The sequence below is a fragment of the Catharus ustulatus genome, chromosome 22, assembly GCF_009819885.2.
Source record: "Catharus ustulatus isolate bCatUst1 chromosome 22, bCatUst1.pri.v2, whole genome shotgun sequence".
Lineage (NCBI taxonomy): Eukaryota > Metazoa > Chordata > Aves > Passeriformes > Turdidae > Catharus > Catharus ustulatus.
Window position 1 is genome coordinate 7,228,354 of NC_046242.1, and position 23,903 is coordinate 7,252,256.

Genomic DNA, 23,903 nt, shown 5'->3' on the forward strand with positions numbered 1-23,903 from the left:
CCAATATGGGATGAGGCACAGAAGCTGCTTTCAGCTTCTCTCAATCTTTCTCAATCTGGAACTTTCACTACCATGCAGGTGGCTGGCAGAAGCAAGGCTGGACACAGCCTGACGGAGAGAATTTCCTTCTGCTTTAAATTACTGCTTTCTCCACTTGGAATGTGGGAATGCTACAACCAACACAGAGGAAAGGCAGCTGAAAGACCCCAGCACACGATCTGCCCCAGCTGCCAGCCTGCTCCTGACTCACCAGCTGGTGGAAGGAGACCTGCGGTCCCTCGGCGTCGTACAGGAACCACCAGGTGGCTGCGCCCACGGTGGCCAGGCCCACGTACACTGGGGGAGAGAGAAACCCTCAGCCCAGCACCAGAGAGGGCCCTGCCCCAGGACAGCCCAGGCCCCTCCAGCAGAGCCCACTGCCCCAACAGCACTCACCTCCCACAGCCAGGTAGCGGAAGAAGAGCCAGCCGCTGATCAGGGGCTCCTTGGGGTTGCGGGGCTGCTTCTCCATGATGTCCAGGTCGGGGGGGTTGAAGCCCAGCGCGGTGGCCGGCAGCCCATCTGTCACCAGGTTCACCCACAGCAGCTGCACAGGGATCAGGGCCTCGGGCAAGCCCAGGATGGCTGTCAGGAAGATACTGCAGGGAAAAAAACAAGAGATACAAAATTAAACAAACTCTGTGAGCCAAGGTTCTGTGTCATGTAAGGGGAGAGAGCATCTGGATCCAAAGCCCCAAACTGAATGTTCACCCAGAGTCTTGCAGATGAACCCACAGCCCCTGATAAGGAGCCTGAAGCCCAGCACTGAATTTTACAGCTAAAATTTGTTTCTGCTGCTATTAAAATGTTGTAACCCAACTACTGATGTCCCCACGGCCACAAAGGTTCCCATTTCTAGCACAAACACCCACACTGAATGCAAGGGCAAAGGATGCTCAAGAGATACCAAGGCTGTGCTGATGTTGCTGAGGACTGGGAGGGATGGGCAGGGGTAGGGATAGCTGTGACTGGGTGACAACAGCCTGTGCACAAATATCTGCACCCAGATGGAGCACCCAAATGGGTTTAAATAAGGCAGTACTTTGACTTTGACACCCTGCAGGGTGGCAGGACTGCAAAGCTAAAAAAAATTTTAAAATCTCCCTGCCCTTGGGGAATGAGACATGGTGCCTGGGATTATCCATTTGGGCTGACTGCATGTCACCTGTCCCAGGGGATGTGTCCCCCCAGGGCTGCCCCTGCAGCATGGTGCCCGGTGTGGGAGGCCCTCACCAAACGACCTCGCCCACGTTGGAGGAGATGAGATAGCGGATGAACTGCTTCATGTTGTTGTAGATGGCTCTGCCCTCCTCCACGGCCGACACGATGGTGGAGAAGTTGTCATCAGACAGCACCATCTCAGCAGCTGACTTGGCAACAGCCGTGCCCGACCCCATGGCGATGCCGATCTCTGCCTTCTTCAGCGCCGGGGCGTCATTGACACCATCACCTGTCTGCACAGAGCCCTGGTTCAGCGGGAAGGGACGGGGCAGGGTGGGGAGCAGGGCACAGCAGGCTGTCCCCAGGGCTCACCATGGCCGTGATCTCGTTGAAGGACTGCAGGTACTCGACGATGCGCGACTTGTGCGCCGGCTCCACGCGGGCGAAGCAGCGAGCCTCGCGGCACGCCTGGCGCTGCTCCTCGGGGGGCAGCTCATCGAACTCCCGGCCCGTGTAGGCCTTGCCAGACACGTCCTGGCTCTCGGAGAAGATGCCGATGCGGCGGCAGATGGCCACCGCCGTGCCCTTGTTGTCGCCGGTGATCATGATGACGCGGATGCCGGCCTTGCGGCACATCTCGATGGAGGAGGTGACCTCCTTGCGGGGAGGGTCCAGCATCCCCACACAGCCCACAAAGGTCAGGTCAGTCTGGGTGGGAGGAACACACCCCACATTAACCCCTTGGGATGCATCCACCTCCCCCCTGCTGTGAAACCGCCTTGGGAAGGAACTTCCAAGAGGTCTCCTACCAACTGCCCCATGGATGCGCTCTACAGCCCCAATCCAACGGGATGCTCCCATCCCCTCTGCTCCTCCTCACACGTTTTCTCTTTGCTCCCCTCCTCCCCATCCCTCACAATGGTCTCCAAGGCCCTCCCAGCAGCCACTCCACAGGAAAACACGCTCAGTGAGATGGGGCTTGTTATCCTTCAGCCATCACACTGCCCACAGAGAAAACTGCTGGGACAGCTGGGAGGAGATGGGGAAACTCTGGGAGTGAGAAAGCTGCGGTGCAGGCTGCGGGGCCGTACCTCGTAGCGGACGAAGGCGGCCGAGTCGTGCAGCTGCATGGTGTCCCTGCGGGCGGGCGAGTCGTGCGTGGCCAGGGCCAGGCAGCGCAGGGTGTCGATGCCCATGCCCCAGTCCCGGATCCTGCCCAGGATCTTGTCCCGCACCGGGGCCGTCAGCGGCACCTTGGCAGTGCCCACGCGGACGTGGGTGCAGCGCTCGATGACGCTTTCCGGAGCGCCCTGCGGAGGAGAGCAGGGCTCAGGGGCTGTGAGGATGCCCCTGCACCACGGCAAGTGCCACAGGGAGGGAACGTGCCAAGTTTGGGCAAAGGCAGAGGAAATCTCCCAAAATTCTGGCACACATCCCGGTCCTGTGGCTCAGGGCACTAGATGGCAGCCTCAGACCGAGCACACCCCGGAGCACCAACCCACACCAGGTCACCAAGAGCAGGATCTGCTGCAGGGCCAGCTGACTCCTGCAAAACCTACATATCCACCCCACAGATCCCTGCTCCAACCTGCAGGGGTGAGGGCTGTAAATCTGTGCAGAAAAAATGTGGGATACTCAGGGTATGCTTGTGATGCCTTTGCAATTCAGGGAAACGTGTCCTTCAGCATCCCAACCTCTCACCCCAGCCCTTCTGACCCTACAAAGGACCCTGACATTACTCTTCAGTATAAAACTTGCAATCCTTCTATTGCACCTCTTAAAAAGCTCGCCCAGGGCCACAGGTCCAGAGGCTTCAGAGGGTCCCAGCCTGACCTGGAGGGCAGAGTTCATCTACCCAGATAATGTCCCAGTGGGAACAACAATATCCAAATCTTCTCAGAGTCAGCGGGGACAAATTCCACCACATCTCTTCTCTTGGGAAGAAAATGCCCTATGAAACACTATTTTATTTCTGGTTACAGTGGAAAACAGGACATCATCCTTTGGGCATCCCTGGCATCCGGAGGGTCCAAGCTTTTAATAAAGGGAAGTGCCGAAATTCTGCACGAGGGCAGCTCTCCCCAGCACCAGCACCAGCACACTCAGCACCTTTTCCTCCCTCTCAATCACCTCACCCCCTTTTTTCCCTAATCAATATGGCACAGCCTCACCTCCTCCCTGACTCCAGCAGCCCCCCTGCAGGATCCTGCATGCCCAGGCAGGTGAGTGTGAGAGGAACTGCAGAGCACCATCACTGCCCTGTGCAGCACAGGCCAAACACTGCTGGCTGTGCAGGGGGTGGAGCTGCAGGTGCTTTGCCCCTACCTTGACAAACATCTTGCTGCCAGCAGAGTTGTTGCCAGCCCCGGTGGGAGTGCAGTACACTGACATGGACTTGCGGTCCCGGGAGAACTCGAGGGTGCACTCCTTCCTCATCAGCTGCTTGATCACCTGCAGGAACAGCACTGGGCTGAGCCAGGAAGTGCCAGGGACACTGGTGCTCTCTGCCTTGGCTGACAACCCTGCTGAGCCCCAGGAGGGGAGGAGAAAGGCAGCCACAGGAGCCAGGGAGGATGGGACAGGGGTAACAGCTTGTGAGTTTTCCACATCAGAAAGGAGTCAGGAGATTTATTACAACCTGCACAGACCTATCTGGGGAAGAAATTCTGGAACAGAGAGCCCTTTGAGCAAGTCATGACATTGCAAGATCTAAAGTGGAGGAAATACAGACCCAAAATAAAGTGTATTTTCACACAGGAGGACAGGGAGACACTGGAGTAGGGGAATAGCCAGCACAAGATATTTTCATGTCAAAAATAGATGTTTCCAAGGAGCAAGTGTCACTGGGGCAGGCAAGGCTCTGGCTAATAGGGTGTGGTTCATGTTGGAGGGTGGCTGCTCAGTGCAAACTTCCTCATCTGCAGCCTGAGCTTGGGCTGTCACTCAGAGGGTGTCTCCTGTCTGAGCAGGGACTGGACTGAGGTGGAGCCTCAGGAATCACCTGCTCCAAAGCCCCATGTAGGTTAGTCCTCGAGGTCCTGGCATGAGCCCCCCAGGGCCACTGTTCCATAAACAGCTCACCATGAGAGCCTGGAAATCACATCCTTGTGCCAAATCAGTCCCTTAGATCACTGCAAGTGTTTTGCCCAAATATCAGACATCCTCCATCCCTCCTCTCCCCCCCACCCCCGGTGCTGTAGCCCACAGGGGATTCTCCTCACTCACTGAATTGCAGGCATTGGCTCTCTCCACCTTGGAGAGTTTGCTGAGGTCTGTGTTGAACACGTTCATCTTCTCCACCAGGCACGTCAGGGCTGTTTCAGTGGCTTCCCCCACCTTCTCATAGACTTTCTTGGACTAGAGGGCAGAACAAAAGAGCTGAAGCTTTGGAGCACATCCTCTGTGTGCTGCTGCCACCCAGATGCTGTCCCCCACCACACCAGAGCATCCCCTTGGGATGAGCTGAAGCCAGGGAAGGGGATCCCAAGGGACAAACTCTACTGGCTTTGCCCTGAAGCACAGCAAGAGCATCCCCCCAGCCCACCCTGGCCCTGGTGCCCCCACACCTCATTGTAGTCCAGCGAGGAGTCATTGCAGAGGGCACAGATGGTGGCCAGCTCCACCAGCCCGTCGTACTGCCCGCACTGCACCGGCTGCTCGTCCTTCAGGCTGCACAAAACAACCCCAACACAGCTCACACCTGCAGCACAGTCAGCTCACCCTAAAGATCCCTTCTGGGAGCTTATACAGCCTATATAGCACTCTTGTAAAAGTGGAAGCAAAAGCCCAGTTAAAGCACCAGTGGTGGCAGTAAACCTTTGGGTTGGCATTTTGTGCTTTATTAAATGGGGCAGGATAAATTGCAAATAAAATATCACAGGAGGCACATAAATTCTGGAAGAAGCCCAGAATAAGGGGGGCTGCAAATGAGCAAGCAAGAGCTGCTCCCAGTCTAATGACAAAGGTGATGGACTAGAAAAGCAGCAAAGAAATTCAAGTTAACATCCATGCTCTCAGGGGTTACCATTTGCTTTGAATCCAGAGGAGCTGTGGAACCAACAGCAAGTCCCTTCTCCTCCCTGGGATGCTGCTTCACACTCCACAGGGAACCCAAGGGAGCTTTTGGGAGCAGCAGAGAGCTTTAACAGCTGCTCTGCTGTGACTGCTTCCAAGCAAGTGGTGAACTGTGATCTTTGCTTCCTAAATAGCAGCTCTTTGCTATGGAAAAGAGAAGCCCTGAAGACTCCAGGCGAGCCAGATGCTTCTCCTCGCCTGGTGGCAGGAATGGTAGCAGTGGTTTTGAAGGAAATAAAAAATTATCCTGGTTCCAGCAGAGGTAACTGCAGGTTAGAGCTGTATAAACCCAGCCGGTCATCTGCTGGCTGGAAAAATAATTTGTCAGGCATTTACTAGGATCAGCTTATTCCACTGTTGGTTCCCAATGGAAAGAACATTTTGGAGCCCTTGTTACAGCTCGGGAGCGGAAAACAGGGAGCAGCCAAGAAAATGTGAAAAATCTGTTTGCTGAGGGAGACGAAGCCGCATGGGGCTGTGAGTGGGAAGGGAGATGCACTGCTCCTGCCCAGAGATGCTGCCTGGGCCTGGGCTCACAGCAAGGGACAGTGGGTGGAGGAGGGAGCTGGGGACACACCAAGCATGGTTTCTGCAGGATGTGATCCCCTGGATATTGCTGGGAAGGGATGGCAGGTTAGAGCCATGTCAGCATGGACCCAGGTGAGACCCGTGCTGGGATGAACATCAGCAAAGGTGCTGCTGGCTGGGGGCTGTGTGAGCAAACCAGGTTAAAGCAAACAAGCATTCCAGTCCCATCAGCCCTGGGGGAAGGGGGTTCCCTCTGTGACACCTCAGCAACCCCACACATCCCTCTGCATACCCAGTACGGGCACAGGGCTAAAACAAAACTCAAGAGCAACACAAATTGGTGCAGACCAACACAGTGGCCTCAAAGCAGTCCCCAGAGGATTGGGGGCACTGAGCTTCAGAGGTTGGCAGGCACAAGTTCAGCCCCCCAGTCCTCCTCAATTTTAATTGAAATGCACTGATTGACACCAGCTTATGACTTGGCTCAGTTTTTAATGGAGATTCCTAGCCAAGGATCAAATTGGCTTCATAAATATTCATGAAATTAAGTCTGTGGGTGAGATGAATTACAGCTGCTCCATGGATGAGCAGAAGGGACCATGGTGACAAATGTGTCTGGGATCACTGAGCAAAGCAAAGGGGAGCAGAGTGTGCTTCCACCACCAGCTGAGCTTCTCATCTGCCTTCTTCACAGACTTGGCCCCGCTGGGGGCCACCACCTCCTTCCAAAGGAACAGGAATAAATAAATACAGCAGCAGAAAACCCCATGTGTGTGAAAACACTTGAGGGAAAAGCCCCCAGGTCTCAATCCCTGCCCTGGGCTGCAGCTCTGCAAAGCCCCTGTGAGCCCTGAGACACACCCTGCCACCAGCAGGATCGTGCCCTGGGCACACCAGCCACGGGAGCCATCCCTGCTGTGGACACAGGCTCAGGGAGCACTTTCCTTGGGGGGTTCAGCCTTTTGCAAGTCCCCTTGGCTCCTGGACAAGCTGCCCACCCTGCATTCTGCTCAGGGCAGGGGCAGCAGTCACCAGTCATTACTCAAACTGTGCAGACTCCAGAAATATGGAGAGTCATCTGCTGCAACCAGCCTTGTTCATCACCATTCCTGCATTTGTCATCTCTGGTTCACAGGTGGGCTTGTTTTATTGGGATTGCTGACAAAGGGAGAGCCAAGTGTGTGGGAACCCCTTTGCTGAGCAGTGGGAAGGCAGAGCCACCCAAATCAAGTGGGGCAGGAGCTGGGTGTGAGGGACAGTGAAACAACTGCTCTGCTCCCCACCAACAGCACAGGCAATCACCCCACATCTGCAAGCCCAGCACGGCCAAAAGACAGTGCCCAGCAGGGATCCCCATGGACAGCACTGCACACAGCACAGAAACCCTCCTTTCTCTCATGGGGACCCCTACCCGTGGCCATGAGCCCCACCCTCCCATCTCCCCCAGCTTGCTGCCAGCCCAGGGCCACCCTGTGCCCCTCTGGAGGGACCCTCACTCACATCTGTCCCTCGGGGGCGTAGGTGGAGCCGGTGATGCTGAACTCGTGCAGGCTGCACTGAGTGCCCTCCACCTTCTCCATGATGAACATCTGCCAGGAGGAGAGGTGCAAACACAGCATTAGACAGAGAATTTTTGGTACAACCCTCGTGCCCAGCCTGGACGCCCAGCAGCTGGTACTGTGCTGGTGACAGCCCCCTGGCATCAGGCTCTGCCCATCCCTGGTCACACTCCTGGCTGTCCCCAAATCCTTCCAGCTCTGCTCTGCCTTTCTCACGTTGGCCTCCTCCAGCTCTTTCCTTCCCTAGGAGAGGAGAGATGCTGAGCCTGTTCCTAAGAAGGTGCCTGTGTTTTCCTTGGAGCAGAGAAGGTTTCCACTCCTGCCCTGGCTGCCCTGGAAAGCCTCTTCAGGGCAGGATCTGAGCAGCTGCCCCTGCCATCCCTTCCCAGCCACCAGCCTAGTACCTTACTGGGATCACAGCTCAGCTCAGTAACAAAACCCCAGTGAGCCACAGAAATCCCCCACACTCTATTTTTGCCTTTCAAAATCCTTCCAGCTTCTCTTTTCCTGCTATAATGAGACAAATCCCTCAAACTCTGAAATAAAATTAAAACTCCCCTCTCCCCAAGCTCTGCCAGTCCCCCCTTGACCCCTCCCAGCACAGCCCACCTTTGAGGGCAGCATCCCTGGGAACAAGAGCAGGGCCTGGCCCAGCCAAGGAGACAGTTCAGAAATGTTCATTTCTGCTTCTAGTTATTTATGACCCACACTGAAGCCAAAAAGCAACATAATAAACAAGTAAATAAGTAAATAAATAAATAAAGCTGGTTTGGCAAATGAATTTCTCTGGCTGCAGGGAGAAGCCAGAATTTAATTTGGCTGCAGAGAAGTGCTGCTCTCCTCAGCTCTGTGAACTTGCTGAGTGCCCCCAGAAAGCAGGTGCAGAGAAAACTGTCCCACTCCAACCTGTCTCAAAATAATTGTTTTTTCCTCTGTTTATTTTCCTCTGGTTATTTGAGTTGCTCCCCAGGAGAGGGAAGCAACAGATGCTGGAGAAATCAGCAGGCACCACTCAGCACCAGAGATGCAACAGCTCTGTTACCACCCACCTCTCTGCCTGCCACGTTTCCTCTGGCAACAAACAGAGGTTAATTTGCTATTATTATTAATTACTGTTAATAATACAAGGACACCTCATCAGTGCAGCCACGCTGGCAGGAGTGAGCCACACAGGAGGGGTGCCCAGGCAGGAGCTCAGGGCCAAGCCAAGCAATAAAGGGCATGCTCAGGGGAGCACTCTCCCAGCACCAGGACACCCCAAGGGCTTTTCTCTCCTCCCTATTTTACAGGTTTAGGCAAATCAAAGGAGCAGGTTCAAAGCATTCATCTCCTGTGTGAGTAATTCTGAGCCCAAAACAACCTCACCATGGCTCCCCAGCTATTTGCAGATATCCTGTTTATTGGGCTAATGCCCTCAGCTCCTTTCCCAGGGCCCATCATCCCTGAAAGGTTCTGAAGAAAATAAGGAGCTGAAGGGCTGCAGGAGAGGTGTGCCAGGTCCTTTGGAGGCACTGGGATCTCTGGCAGTGGGTGTAAACTCAATAAAGAAAGCAAAACCACATCCTATTTCCTTTGGTAACAACCCCCTCAAGAGATGAGACACCCAGAACCTGCAGTGAGGCACCCAGTCTGAGACAACATCAAAAGGAACCTTTGAAAGCTAAGCACCCATCATCTTTGTTTGAGACATCCAATGCCATCAGCCTTCCAGAGAGCCAAAATCTCCTGGCCTCTTCAGAAAATGAACTCCTGAAACAACAGCCAGATTCATTTATTAAAAAAGCTGAAAGCACCCACCCCAGCCACTGATGGGTTTGCCTGATATGGGCCTGTTTGTTTTCAAATGCTCATGGCTACAAAACAATGATTACTTTCACAATAGCGTCTTTCTTATTAAAAAAGGGAAAAGGGAAATAAAAAAAAAAGCATTCCAAGCTCTCTATTTTTCCATGCCTTTTAAAAAAAGGTGCTACATAACCCACAGCAACCAGAGGTTATATCAAATTTCCTGCTGCTCCCAGCTTGCGTGACTGGCCAGCATGGGGGCAGCCAGTGCTCTGCAGGGGTGTTTGCAGGGTTTGGTGTGACCAGAGAATCCCAGAATGGTTTGGGTTGGAGAGGACCTTAAAGCCCATCTCATTCCACCCCCCTGCCATGGGCAGGGACACCTTCCACTGTCCCAGGTTGTTCCAAGCCCTGCCAAGCCTGGCCTTGGACACAGCCAGGGATGGGGCAGCCCCAGGTTCCCTGGGCAAACTGTGCCAGGGACTCCCTATCCTCACAGCCAGGAATTCCTTCCTAATCTAATCTAAATCTCCCCTCCTTCATCTTAAAGCCATTCCCCCTTGTCCTCAGTCCCTCTCCAGCTCTCCTGGAGCCCCTTTAGGCACTGGATGGGGATCCAGGCTCTTGCTGGAGCTTTCTCCTCTCCAGGATGAAGAGCCCAGCTCCCTCAGCCTGTCGATGTTTGGGCAGATTTCCAGGCTGAGAAGTGGGCAGGTTTGTGGGCAGTGGAAACAGTCCAGAGGAAATAGCTGTGTCTTAAGCAGTTAAGAGCAGAACTAAAGTTTCCATCACCAAAATAATATTTTTAATATCAGGAGCAATAGAAGGAGGTGGGAATGTTGGAGGCTGCTGACAAGTCAGGCTCACAGAGGGGCTGCCCAACCTCTTGTACTGCATAGTGAGCAGCAGCTCCAGCATCCAGCAGCACCCCAGGGCTTCCCCCTGCCCTGAGCCTTTTAAAGCCACCCCAGGGATTTGGGGTTTTAATGCAACAGAGAGGCAGAAGGAGAATGGAGCTGCATGCTCTCAGAGTGCACCCCACTCTTCCTCTCCTGTCCCATGGACCCTGCCCAGCCCCAGTGCTGTATCACAGCTGGACACTGCTGTGTGTATTTCTAGGATGCAAAGGGCACCTCACATCCACACTATCCCTGGAGCAGCAGCTGTGGGCTTGTAGGGAAGACAGGTGTGAAGGATTTATCTCCACTACTCTGTATTTTCTGTAGTGTCTTTAAGAGAACTACTCATTGACAGGCAGGATTGCTGTCTGGAGTTGTAAGAGCTGTAATCATCAGTCACTATTCCATCAATCAACCCACGGATCAGCATCACTTTCCTCCTGCACTGGAAGCAGCCCCAGCCAGCAGGCATCCACTGGCAGCTGGCACAGCCCCTGGGGACCCCCAGCCAGGTCTCCCAGTAATTAGTGACAGGTTTAGACCCACAACAGTGCTGAGCCAAGGCACAGTGCCCTGCAGATTGCAAAGCAAACAGTGCCTGCACAGCTCCTGAGAGTTTGCACATCCAGGCTCTGCTACAAGCCTTGTGGAAAATAAACCCCTTTCTGCTCCTGTTCCCCAAAACCCCAGCAGCCATCTCAGACAGCCAAATATCACCAAACACCTCCTCTCAGACATGGGGGGCCAGCATCTTTCCCCCCTCATCCCCCGAGCCCACACCTCCAAATCATCCTGATTTTCAAATGCCACCTTCCTGGAAAATTAAGTAGGATGCATAAAAGGGTGCTGCAAGTTTTAGGAGAGTGATTTAAACATGTGATAGAAGAGAGAGCTGTGATGCTCCTATGTCCCTTCTCCACCTGCCAGGATCCCCCTTCTCCCAGCTCCATGGTTATTTAAGGGTTGGGAGGGGGCTGTTCCTGGGCTGGGGGAGATGGTGACCTCAGAGACCCCCAGTTGGCCATACAGTGACACAAACCACAGGTTTACTCTGATTCACCAAGGGGCTTTGTTTCTGTAATCTTGGGTGCACTCCAGGTCACAGCAAAAGCACCAAAGTCTCGGCCATCCTGGGAGGACAAAGCACAAAGCACCTCATGCTGGGGAGTTCATGCTGGGTGGCTCATTCTGGGTGGCTCATTTTGGGTGGCTCATTTTGGGGGGTTCATTCTGGCTGGCTCATTTTGGGGGGTTCATTCTGGGTGGCTCATTTTGGGGGGTTCATTCTGGGTGGCTCATTTTGAGGGGCACAGATTCAGCCCTGCTGCCCACCTGGGCCCCACGTGTGTCCTGCTGAGCTGGCTCAGACAGCACCAGGAGGGACCCAGAGCCATGGCACAGCTCTGGAAACTCAGTGAGGGTTTGAAAGCACACCTGAAGCCTCTCAAGAGTCACTTCACAGCTCTGCAGACCTGATGCCAGCAGTGAGACACTGAGCAGGTCCTGCTCAGCAGCAGGCCCTGCAGCTGTACTCACCCAATTAATGGGCAAGTTAATGAAATCACATTCAATTAATACATTTCCCAGGTTATTGATAGGGTTTTCTGGCTGCTCACCCCCATGGCTGAGCTGGCTGTTTGGCACAGGAGCACATCCTGGACACATCAAGGGCTGCCCAGCTCAAATATACAAATATACAAATATTTACCCACCTGCCCCTCCCAGGGCAGCCCTGTCTGCCCACGTCAGCACGGGAATCCCTGTCCATTAAACATTAACAGGCTGTGCCTCCTGGGGCCAGCCCTCCTCCCAGCAGTGTGCCCTGGCAGCCAGCATCCAGCCAAGTGAATAAACAAATACTGGAACAGGGTTATGGGGTGATAGGCTGGACGATACTTTGACTTTTTAACTGGGTTTTTTTGTTTGTTTGTTTGTTTTGCAAAGTTGCTGCGTTCATTCTGCAAATGACAACTGATGTCAAAACCCTTGTATGCCACTGCCCCACTGCCCCCCTCAGCAGCACCTAAGAGCAGACCCCCTAGTAGGAAGTGGTTTGGGGAGGCATGGTCACTCCTCCTCTCCTCCTGCAGCACTGGGTCACCCTGTCCTGGCTCACTGCATCCCTGGCTCTGCAGATGGGGCTGCTGGGAGCCTCCCCCTGTGAGACATGGGCAGCTTGGTCCCTGTTTTGTTCCAGCCCTGTCTTGCTCTGTGTCATTCACAGGGTAGAAATACCAGACATTTCCATTCATCTGCAGTCTGTGCTGAGCTAACCAGTGGCCAAAGCCAGTTTGCAGCACTGTCCCAACTTCCCACCACACTATCTGTGTGTCAGAGAGGAGAGATGTTGGCCAGGTCCTTTTTTTCCCACAGCAACACATTTTCCAAGTTTCTCCTATAAAAACAACATGCCAAAGCCATGTAAAAAGCTTTCCTGACACTCATGGATTAATGGGAAAACTGAGAAGTACTCAGATGGTCCAGGCTTTCCTAACAAGTCACCTCTCCACACGGCCAGTCATGTGGGAACAAAACTCTCTGGTCGATGAGGAGCCTTCAAACTCCTCACCAAACCACCTCAGGGCTCCCCCCAACAGAAATGCTCTTCATGGGTCCAGGCTCTGTAATTCTGTATGGTCCAGGATTTCTTATTGGTTAGGTTAAAAGAGGAGAGGGAGAGGGAGAGGACTGGCATCTCCAGGAGCGCTGTCTCAATGTCACATCCCAGCAGGAAGAAACATTCCCTGGAAAGTGACCCCTGAAAGGAGACTGCAACACAGCACCTCCATTGTGGTGAGTTTTCTAATTACACCCAAGCCAAGAGAAGCCCTGATCCTTGCTGACCCTGGCCAGGGGAACCTCTGGCCTTCCTACAAACTCTCCTCCCTGCTCACCCCCCCCATTCCAACACAACACAACTCTGGTGAGGATACAGAGCCCACCACCACAGCATGGGGTGCTCTTAAGCATATCCCCTGTGACGTTTCAGGTTTTAAGTTTTTCTGTTTTGCTTTGGTGTGCAGCTTTTAGTTTTGTATTAAGGGTTCCTAGGACCTTTTCACAGGGTGGTGAAGACAAAACAATTCCAGATGGGGACTCAAGGACAATCTCTTCAAACTTCAGGCCCTAAGCATGAAGAACATGAAAAGAGGAGAGAGGGCAAGCAAGCAAGGAGGATGAAACTTGATGATTTGAGGCTATTAACTGCACAGTTGACTCCTGTGTGCAAATGGACTAAAAGCTATAAAATGTGAGATCTCCTGACCAAGCTCTCTTGTGCTTCCATCCTGGAGCCATCCAGGCAGGCCCAGGGTGTGCCCTTTGAAGGCCCCTCAGTAAATCCCATTTTACCCCTCTGAACTGTGCCCAGCTGTGTTCCAGCCCCTCCAGGCACGAGCTGCCCCCGCGCAGTGCTCTCACCCGGCACACAGACATCTGGTTGGTGGTGAGGGTGCCGGTCTTGTCGGAGCAGATGACGGAGGTGCAGCCCAGGGTCTCCACCGAGGGCAGGCTCCTGACAATGGCGTTCTTCTTGGCCATCCTGCGCGTCCCCAGCGCCAGGCACGTGGTGATGACGGCCGGGAGCCCCTCGGGGATGGCGGCCACCGCCAGCGCCACCGAGATCTTGAAGTAGTAGATGGCGCCGCGAAACCAGGAGCCGCCGTGCACGGGGTCGCTGAAGTGGCTGATGTTGATGACCCACACGGCGATGCACACCAGGAAGATCACTTTGGACAGCTGCTGGCTGAACTCATCCAGCTTCTGCTGCAGCGGGGTCTTCTCGGGCTCCGTCTCCACCATCTGGTTGCGGATCTTGCCGATCTCGGTGTACACCCCCGTGGCAATGACCACCCCCACCGCCTTCCCAGCTGCAATGTTGGTGCCCTGGCAGGGAGGGAAGGACACAGTGGATATGTGGGCATGATAGGTTGAAAGGATAGCACAGAAGGCAATCCCTCCCACTGAATTATACCTGTACTGACTCCTGAGGAGTGGAAACATCTGTGCCTGCCCAGTGAGTTTGGGTGTTACAAAAGAGTGGGTTAGCTGCCATAAGTGGCAGAATCAGTTTGGGATGGGGTCTGCTGGCTGTGCTGTGAGGAGGTAAGGGATGTGTGGTTGTGCAAGGGACAGACAAGGTAGAAGATGCTGTGTGAGGGACAGACAGGGTTAGGTGGCTGGGTAAGGGACAGGCTGGGGTTTAGCCAGCCATGCAGAGAGAGGAGGAGTCAGAGCTGTGTGGAGCTGCCTGTAAGAAAAGGAATAAAGGAATCATTCCTGTGTGAAGCTGCCTATGAGGGAAGGAGTCAGAGTTGTCAGAAAGAAGTACATTGAAAAAAGGCATGAAAAGTTTGCTTATAAAGAGCTGGTGGTGATGCCAGTCATATCTGTCTTGACATAATTATGACATAATGCAACATGAAACCTCTTGGTTTGAGCAGAGAAAGGGGCTCCTCATTGTGAAAGGAGAACATGAGATCTTGGTCAAAGGGAAAATGGGACATCTTGGGTTTTTATATAAACCCACCCTAAGGAGCAGGAGAGCCCTTCCTGAGAGCTGTAACCCCTTGAGGACTTGACTTCTGCCTGAGAAGAACAGGAGAAAGGAGGAAACCCAACTCTGTAATAGCTCCAGGCTCAACCACAAACCTCTTCCCCATCCATAATGCATCCTACTTGACAGAAAATAAGTGCTCTGAGATTGCCCAAGGTATTTAAAAGCTTTATGTGCCACAGCCTAAATGAAATCCAAATGAAGTAGGTTCTTATTTTTATGGATTTGGGGCTCTTTTTATGGATTCAGGTCTCATGCATGCACTCTCTCTGCTCAGAGATCTCCCACATCCACCAGCCTCTGCACTTTGGAAAGCCACAGGAGAGGTGGAGACAGGTAAGGGACTTACAGAGAAAAGCATGTTCTTCTTGTCCTGGTTGACAGCCCGGGGATCAGGGATGGGGTCAGCATGTTTGATCACTGAAACAGACTCTCCTGCCAAGACAAGAGGGGAGAGATGGACCACCCATGTTCCCCCTCCAGCCTCAGCTCATCCCTGTTCCCAGCTCTAGAGCAGCCCTGTGCCACCAAACTACCCAAACCCCCCTGTGGGGATGTCAAACCCCACAAGCCACACAGGATCACCCAGGCTTTGTGCTCTGTAGGAAGCATTCTCAAGCACCAGACACATCTCACCTATGCTGTGACTTGGAGGACCTGGGAAGGTCCAAGCATCATCCAAGTCTTGCTCTCCCACCCTTTCCCACCCCAGTAAAGCACTTATCCCAGCATCAGTTCCAAAATTTGCCTCCAGGAAGACAGCAGAAGGAGCTGGCTGTGCTGCAGGGGGCCCCCACACACCTGTGAGGATGGACTGGTCGACCCGCAGGGTGGTGGAGCGGATTTCGATGATCCGGATGTCTGCTGGCACCTTGTCACCAACTGCAGGGACAGGAGCAGAGCAGCTCTGTCAGGAGGCACTGGCAGCACCCAACAGCCCAGGAATGGGAACAGAAAACCCCAAACTGACACCAACCATGTCACTTCAGCCTGGAGCAATGAGGGGTTCAGCCCATGGCAAAGGGTCCTGCATTGGGATACCCCATTTCTGTATTTAAAGCTTAATTTTGTCTGTCCATATTTGACAAGACAAACCCTAGTGGTACCCTGCCTGCTGTGCTGCATCCCCTTCCCCACCACGTCCCTGTCTCTCCTCTTCCCTGCAAACTCCCCCTGCACCCCATCTTGCCTCTTTCCTGCAAAAAACCCAGAACATCCCCATGTTGAAGTGATCCAAACTTCCTAATGCCAGTCTTAACCCTGCTTCAGGTTCTCTGGGCCAACAAGTTGTTGACAGTGGAAAAATCTGTGTACAAGACAAAAAACCACCCCTGGTTCTCCTGGCATGGCACAGTGGGCACAGGTGAAAGCTGCTCCATCCACTGCCAGCCACCCCACACCACCCTCCAAGGCACCAGCACTTCCTTACAAAAACCATTTAAAGCTGCTTTTTCCACTGGGTTTCTGCCTCCTGCTCCCTTATCAGCAGGACACAACCACACTCCAACACTTTGGAAACACTGAGGCTGAGCCCTGGCTGCCAGCCCCTCACATCCCTTACACAACACTGCGGGCTTGGCTGCTAAGGATGCTGTGCAATCCCAGCCTTTAACGAGAGCTTCCTCCCAGGGCTCGTAAACCCCCCCAGCACAGCGGGAGGGGCTGGCACTGCTCCACCACCCAGCCACTTATTCCAGCTGCAGATCCCAATGCTCCAGGATGCAGCAGCAGCATCTGTCAGCCAGCCAGACCTGCCCTGCTCCCTGTCACACCTCTCTGGGGGACACTGAGCTGGGGGGCTGCCAGCACAGACCTCCCCAAAATATCCATGTCATGCACAGACTCCACATCTGTTCAAGGCATCATCTTAGAGGGAGCAAAGAGCTCCTCTTCCCCTGGGAAAGGCAGGAGGACTTGCAAACATGAGCTAAACAGGCAGGGACAGAGAGAGCCCTGGTGCCACAGGGGTAGAACCTGCTCCAGGGTGCACAGTGAATTATTTTTTATTTATTTATTATTATCCCACGGCACAGAACAGACCTGGCCCAGCCATTAGCCACGTGTGCCATGTGGCTGTGGTCCCCTCAGCACCACAGGTGCCCCAAGAGCAAGAGCTGAAAACAGGAGGACACCGCCTGGCCATGGCCATGAGCACCACAGGGGTCACAGCACCCGGTGCAGCTCCCCAGGAGATGCTCTGCCTGCACTTTTTGGGAAAGGTAAAAGTGCCTGCACCAGGACTCACCTCCATGGCCTTGTCATAAAAGGACAAAACTCAGCTGGGTTTAAGCAGCCTGCCAACTTCCAGCCACCCCCCTCCTTGTCTCAGTGTAACAGGTTTCCGGCTCCCTGCTGCCAAATTTATTGCATTTGCACATGCAAACAGCAGCCAGTCCCTCCTGCCTGTGTTGTCACACATCCAGGGCATCACCTGGATGTCCATGGCAGCTTCAAAGCTTTTCCTCCTGGTGTGCTTTCCTACCAGGCACCTGACAGCACCCTCACCACTTTCCATAACCTCCTAAACCCACATTTGCTAATAATTTGCAAAACCCCTCCAGAGAGCTCAGCTCTTTCCATTCTAGTTGCAATGCTGATGGTGCCATTAAAAAGTAATATTGGGCTGCTGATGGGCAGGCAGTATGCATTTGATTTGGGGAAAGATGGCAGAATTTTATTAATAATTCATTAATTTAATTAAAGGCCAGGTCAGCAGCCGGACTGCATTGTCAGAGCTGGTTTGGGAGTGCAGCCAGCTCACCCAGCTGAGGATCTGGCTGGCTTGATCCTCCCCCCATTATTTTTGCATTCATCTTCCAGCTGAAGCCCAGCTAGGAGCATAAATAACAGCAAGCTGGCTGGGCACTGGAGGGATTGCAGCATGTTTCCACCAGCAGGGCCACGAGGAGGAAAGGAGAGGATTAGTTTTGTGGCTCTGGGGCTTTACAGCATCGTTTTAGGAACAAACAAGACAGAATAATTGGAATGCATCCTTCTCAGCTCTGCTGGGGCAGGCAGCAGACTCCCAGGCAAACTCTGAGAGAAGGGCTGGGGGGTACAACCCACCCAGAGGCAGAAGCAGCCTGCAGCTCATCCTCTGCCTCCCACCCTCCCCACACACCCAGCCCCACTCCCAAGGAAGCCTCCCCACCCAGGCTGCTGCAGCAGCACCCAGCACTGGCCCTTCACCCATGCCTGGTCCAGGGATGTGTGTGGGAGAGCTGTTTCCAGGAACAGGGAATCTTGGAGGAAAACTGAAAGTTCTCCTCCTTTCAGATAAAGGGGAAACTCTCCGAGACATAAAGCCTGTGTCAGAAATGGACACCTTTTTCTCTTTTCTGCTGCTCCCTACGGCCTGATGCTCAGGTAGGCTGAAGAGCTCAGCTTTAGGGGACCCCCTTGGCCAGCAGCACCTCCCCAGCCCATGCCCTGGCGTGATGACCCCCACCCCCTACCTGCCACCTCCACGATGTCCCCGGGGACGATGTCGCGGGCGCGGATGCGCTGCACCCCGCTGCGGTCGGCGCGGATCACCTTCCCCATCTCGGGCTCGTACTCCTTCAACGCCTCGATGGCACTCTCAGCATTTCTCTCCTGCAAGCAGAGAGGAGCAGAGCTGCTGGTGCCAGCAGGCCCCTTCCCCACCCAGAGCAAAGACAGGAATACCCAAACCCCAGCCCTGGCTTGGGAATGCATTTATGGATTGGGACAAACACCATGTCTTCTTCAGCCTCTGCAAAATGATTCCTGCTGGTTTAAATCACACCAGATCCTGGGCATTGCCTGATCTTTGGGGCTGATCATCTCATTCTTGGTTTGGGAAGCAGTGTATCACAACTAACTGTATTTTTCCCCATCCAGCAACTTTACCTCAGCTCAAGCTGCAGATAAATAAATGGCCTTATAATGAACAGATACAACAGAGGAGCATCACTGGCTGAAGTGTTTGCTCATCCCCCAGCAGGGACACAGTGAGCTGAGGGGCAGTAGCCACTGTGACTTTCTGGTGGGCACAGCAAAGACCTTCCCTGGAAAATGCATTTGGCCCTGGCCAGCAGACAAGCAGTTTTTGCCTGGATAAGATGAGCTCCAACCTGCAAGAATTGCCAAAGACTGAAAGAAGGAGCCAAGAGGCAGCCAGAGACTGAGCATATGTGCAGGGGCATGGGGAAGCACAGCCAACATGAAAACTAACCTTTGGAAAATGAGTTTCCAAGGGCATGAAGCAAGCAGACCTTTAGATGAAGGATCTCAGCCCTGAGGAGCACAGACCCCGAGGGCAGGCTGAGCCTTACCTGCCACACACCCACCACAGCATTGGCAATCAGGATCATGATAATCACAATGGGCTCCACAAACGCCGTCGTGGTCTCCTCTCCTTCTTCAAACCAGGCCAGGATCTGGTGGCAAAAGAAAAGAAGGAGCACAATGTGGTTCAAACAAGAGCAGCAACATTTTAAGAATGATGGAAATGAGAGCCAAACCACAGGTGGTTATTTGCTGGAGAGGAAACAACCTGGAGGTGGCCAGACCCACATGGCTTGGTCAAAGAGTGGAATTGCCACATCCCACTGCTGGAGCCTCCTCTCCTCTGCTGGGATAAGCTGATGCATTAACAAATGGGGCTGGAGCAAACAGCCATGCAATGCCTGAATGAGTGTTTGCACCAGGAAAGCCTCTCTTTGTGTTCAGTGCATCTGTGGGGACACCATGGCCATGATCTGGTGAATGGGGAGACCATGGCCATGATTTTATGACTGGGGAGATCAGGCAGCACTGCAGCCCCTCCTGGGCAGAAGGTCAGTGATGCAACATGAATAATCAGTGCAGCAAGAGCAGCTCTGCAAAGCAGGGATGACCTTGTGGCTTCTCCCACCCTGAGCCCCCTCTCCATCCACAAGGTTCTCATACCACAGTACAAATGAAGCACACAGAGAAATATTTCCACTCCATTTAACTGCTCATTGATCTGCACTGTGTCAACACAGCAACACCTCCCTGCTCTGCCACACAGGCACTGGCACAAGGACCTGAGCTCTGGCACAGGGCTTCACATCTGCTTCACCTGCATTTACTTCACTGCAGGCTGTTTTGGGAATGTATTAAACCCCACAAGGGATCAGCCTTCCCCCTTATCTACCCATGAGTCACATGAAAAAGGAAGGGACAGGAGTCTCAGCTTTGCCATCCTACTGCCAAACACACTGAGCTACACTCCAAAAAATCAATTGTTCTCTTGATGGGAAACATCTCGTCACACAGAGTCATTCCCAAGGTAGATTGTGGACAAAACTGAACAGTTCAGTACTGGGACACAGCAAACCAGGCTCAGATCATCAGCCTGGAACAGCCTGGTGTAAACAGAAGGCAGCCCAGGGAGTTGTCTGATATCACTTTTGGATGGAGCAGCATTACTGAACAATCCTCCAGCTCCATCTTCAAGCAGATGCAGTGATATTGCCTCTGTGCCCTTGAACCACTGCTCTGCTGCTGCATGTCCTTCACCCCACAGACACCTGCCCTCCTTTCCCCTTTAATGTCCCCTGAGGCCCTGTGTGCCCCAGAAGGTGCCACCCCAAGCTCTGGGTACTCACAAAGGACAGAAAAGCTGCCATCAAAAGGATGCGGACGAGGAGATCTTCAAACTGCTCCAGCACCAACTCCCAGAGGGACTTCCCTGGTGGGAAAACATGAAGCCAAGCACAGTCAGTGCTCCACAAAATCCCCAGCAGACAGTCCCAGTGAGGCCCCAACACCCACAGAACCACATCCCTGCTTGCTTCAGGGCTGCTCTGGTGCCCCTTGGCCGTGGGCATGGCATTTCTAAAATGAAATGTTTTTATTTCTGGCACTGCCCTGGTTTTACTGGGTCTGTTTTTAACTACCAAAACCAAATCCTCTGTGTTTCCATTCACAGAGGTAGCCTCACCATCACAGGGTGGCTCTACTGTCAATCCAGCTTTCTCTGGGATTAAAACCAAGATTAAAAGACCCCAAAGATTCTCTTTTCCTCATTCCCAGCACATTGCACACAGACTCAAGGCATGCACTGCCACCTCCAGCCCATCACTTACCTTCTTCTGCAGGGAGCTCTGTGGGTTTTCATCAACAGCCCAAGGAGCACAGTACAGCAAAAAATGATAAAAATAAAAAGGTAATTAATGATTTGGACCCAGACTAGCAATCCCTTCCCTGCCCAGCAGTTCACTCAGTACCCCAAAAACGCCAATTTTTCTGCACAAATTCCCACAGCAAGGCAGCCTGTCCTCAAACTTCTCAGTCCAACACCAAGCAAGCAGCCCTGGAATCATCGTTTCCCCGCTGCAAGTGGCTCCGGCACTCAGCCTGCCTAAAAAAATATTCCTCAGGAGCTGCCCTCTCCAAATCCAAGACACAGAAGTCCAACCATCCCATAAAATGCCCTGCCAGAAACCCAATACAGCCCCACTGGGGACTGTAACTTTCAGACCACATTTCCTATTAATCTGTTGTACTTTACAGCCTGCAACGCTCTAGGAAACAAATCCAAAGCGGAGGCTCAGCTGCCCCGAGCTGTCCTGAACCCACCCAGAGTGCACAGCCTCCACCACACTGCTCCCAGGTTCCCAGACTGCCCAACATTCCCACATCCCCAGGAGGTGACCATGACCCTCACACACACCAACAGGTCCCACGACCACTGGGTACTGTGATGCCTTAAGATTTTGGCTTTTATATTTTCCATCTGTTTGTAATCCTGCAATTCTTTAGTGTGTAACTCTAAAATCCACACCCAGTGTGAGCTGCTGCTCCCATTTTGGTCAGACACAACAGTTCCTCTCTAGGCCTGGGAATCAAGCACCAAGAAATGTAAACAAAAGTGAGTTGGGGGGAACAAACTTGGGGTAAATGACTTCATTACCTGAGGCTGTAATTGGAAGATTAACCCCCAACATGCAAATGGGCCAAACTTACAAAAGTGTGAAAACCCGTGACCTGTCATCCATTCTGGGTGTAGCCCTGGGGGATTTGTCTGTCCTGAATGTACCTGAATGCCCTCCAACAAATACAATCACTTTTTATTCCTTTAATTCTGTCTGGTCTCTGTTTTTAGGTAGTCCCCAAAAGGCATCAGTGCACAAAGCCTGGTACCCTCCAAGGGGATCCTCCTGCTCCTGGGCAGCAAGGGCTGTGCTGGCCCTGCTGTGGGCAAGGCTGGGCCAAGGCTGTAAGGTCCTGCAGCCAGGGAGGGCTCAGGAGAGACCCCTGGTCCTGGTGGCTCAGGAGTGACCCCCTGATCCTGGTGGCTCAGGAGGGACCCCCTGATCCTGGTGGCTCAGGAGTGACCCCTGATCCTGGTGGCTCAGGAGTGACCCCTGATCCTGGTGGCTCAGGAGAGACCCCTGACCCTGGTGGCTCAGGAGAGACCTCTGATCCTGGTGGCTCAGGGGTGCTTGTCTCCCTTTGCACCCATCAGAATCCCAGAGTGGTTTGGCTTGGAAGGGACCTTAAAGTTCATCTTGTTCCACCCCTGCCATGGACTGGGACACTTCCACCAGACCAGGCTGCTCCAAGCCCCATCCAGCCTGGCCCTGGGACACTTCCAGGGATGGGACAGACACAGCTTTTCAGGGTAGCCTGTGCCAGGCCCTCCTCATCCTCACAGGGAAGAATTTCCTCCCACTGTCCCATCTAACCCTACTTTCTGTCAGTGGGAAGCAATTTCCCTTGTCCTGTCACTCCATCTCTTTACCAAAGCCCCTCTCCAGCTCTCCTGGAGCCCCTTTAGGCACTGGAAGGGGCTCTGAGGTCCCCCCAGAGCCTTTTCCTCTCCCCAGGTCTCTCAGAGTACTTGACAAAAACAGGTGGCAGCTTTGCTTTAATGGTTAGACTCAATGAACTTAGAGGTCTTCTCCACCCTTAACAATTCTATAAATCAAGATGTTTCTCCAGCTCCCTGTGTTTCTGGGAGGGCATAAGGGACCAGATGAGTCCAGGAGGAATCCCAAGGCAGACACTGATGCCCCACCACTGTGGCTGTCTCCAAACACCCCCAGCGTGGAGCCCTAAGCGACAGCAGGAAGCAAAACCTGCTCATCTGTTTTCCATCACCTATTTTCATTCAGAGGTATGAAAAGAAAAAAACCAAAAACCAAACCAAACCTACCTTCACTAAACCAACCAGTGAAAACAAGAAGCCCAAATGTGTTCATGCTTCAAACTGTTCAGGTCCTCAGTCCTCACAGACACACCCACTATGAGCAGTTTTAAACCCACATCCCCCCTGGGTCAGGTCACTCTGATCCCCTGCCACTGTGAGACACACACCAGTACATCGTGCCTATAATTATTTTTATAGGAAAAAAAAAATTAATCTTGGAGCACCTTCAGTGTTTCAACTGACTGCACAGAGCGTGTCAGAGCACAGTGGCTCCTGCCCTCTCACAGCTCTCTCCTCTCCACCCCCAGCTTCCTCTCCCCAGCCCAGAGAGCCTCCAAAATTAAAAGTAGAAGAGATCTGCTGCTGCTATTTCCATCCAGACTCCACTTTTAAGGGTGCAAGTGTGCAAGGTGAGAGGCCAAGGGCAGGCAGGTGCCTGGGGGAGCAGCTGGGGTCCCACAGGTCCTGGCTCAGCCGTAGTGCCCAGGGGTGACTTTGCACCCTGAGCAGCCACCTGAGACACCACAGTGCTCTCAGGGCTTCTCCCACACTGTGTTTGCATGAACACTGGCAGCAAGGCGTCCACAGAGCTGGGACTTTGCATGAGATCTTGATTAGAGCAGGGTTTCTGTGAGCTCAGGAAACACGTGCACTGGGGCAGGCAGCTGCAACGCTGCGGTGGCACGGTGACACACTGCCATCGCTGTCACCAAACCTCAAACGCAGCAGGGCTGCTGCAGCACCTCCCAAACTCTCCTTTTGAGTGCAGTGACAACCAGCAGCTCCTGCTAGCAGTGACTCCTTCCACCACTCTTCATGTGGCAGCTCAGCAGCCAAACACCCAGAGAAAAAGGGCAGAAAGTCACAATAAGCCCCATTTTTGGGTGTGAACTGATAAAAACACACTGGGAAACAGGAAGGTTTGGGGCTGGAGCTTCTTCCTGTCACATCCAAAGTTTCACCAGAAATAAGAGGGTTTAGTACTCACCAAACCCCAAGTTCTGTGTGTGTCAGCCCCATGGCACCAGCAGTGCTGCCGTGTCCCATCTGGCCAGGAAACCCACCACAGGCAGGGAACCAGCAAAATCCCCAATCTGTCACTGCCTTGGGACAGCCTGCTGAGTGCAAAGAGGCTGAAATGGAAACTCCTGGCTGGCACCTGA

General features: G+C 53.3%; 1 protein-coding gene across 3 annotated transcripts in view; it reads right to left on the bottom strand.

Annotated features, from left to right (window-relative positions):
• Window positions 1-23,903, bottom strand: part of ATP2A3 (ATPase sarcoplasmic/endoplasmic reticulum Ca2+ transporting 3) — a 52,587-nt gene that overhangs the window by 12,441 nt on the left and 16,243 nt on the right. For all 3 annotated transcript variants that reach the window (XM_033078090.2, XM_033078091.2, XM_033078089.2), the window contains exons 2-17: window positions 20,675-20,692; window positions 20,195-20,277; window positions 18,896-19,000; window positions 18,056-18,194; window positions 15,402-15,482; window positions 14,950-15,035; window positions 13,466-13,930; window positions 7,303-7,391; window positions 4,767-4,869; window positions 4,426-4,557; window positions 3,526-3,651; window positions 2,292-2,510; window positions 1,573-1,908; window positions 1,273-1,493; window positions 436-638; window positions 251-336 (exon numbers count right to left, since the gene is read on the bottom strand). In XM_033078090.2, coding sequence (XP_032933981.1) covers window positions 251-336; window positions 436-638; window positions 1,273-1,493; window positions 1,573-1,908; window positions 2,292-2,510; window positions 3,526-3,651; window positions 4,426-4,557; window positions 4,767-4,869; window positions 7,303-7,391; window positions 13,466-13,930; window positions 14,950-15,035; window positions 15,402-15,482; window positions 18,056-18,194; window positions 18,896-19,000; window positions 20,195-20,277; window positions 20,675-20,692 — 2,492 coding nt within the window. The remainder of the gene's footprint in view (window positions 1-250; window positions 337-435; window positions 639-1,272; window positions 1,494-1,572; window positions 1,909-2,291; window positions 2,511-3,525; window positions 3,652-4,425; window positions 4,558-4,766; window positions 4,870-7,302; window positions 7,392-13,465; window positions 13,931-14,949; window positions 15,036-15,401; window positions 15,483-18,055; window positions 18,195-18,895; window positions 19,001-20,194; window positions 20,278-20,674; window positions 20,693-23,903) is intronic.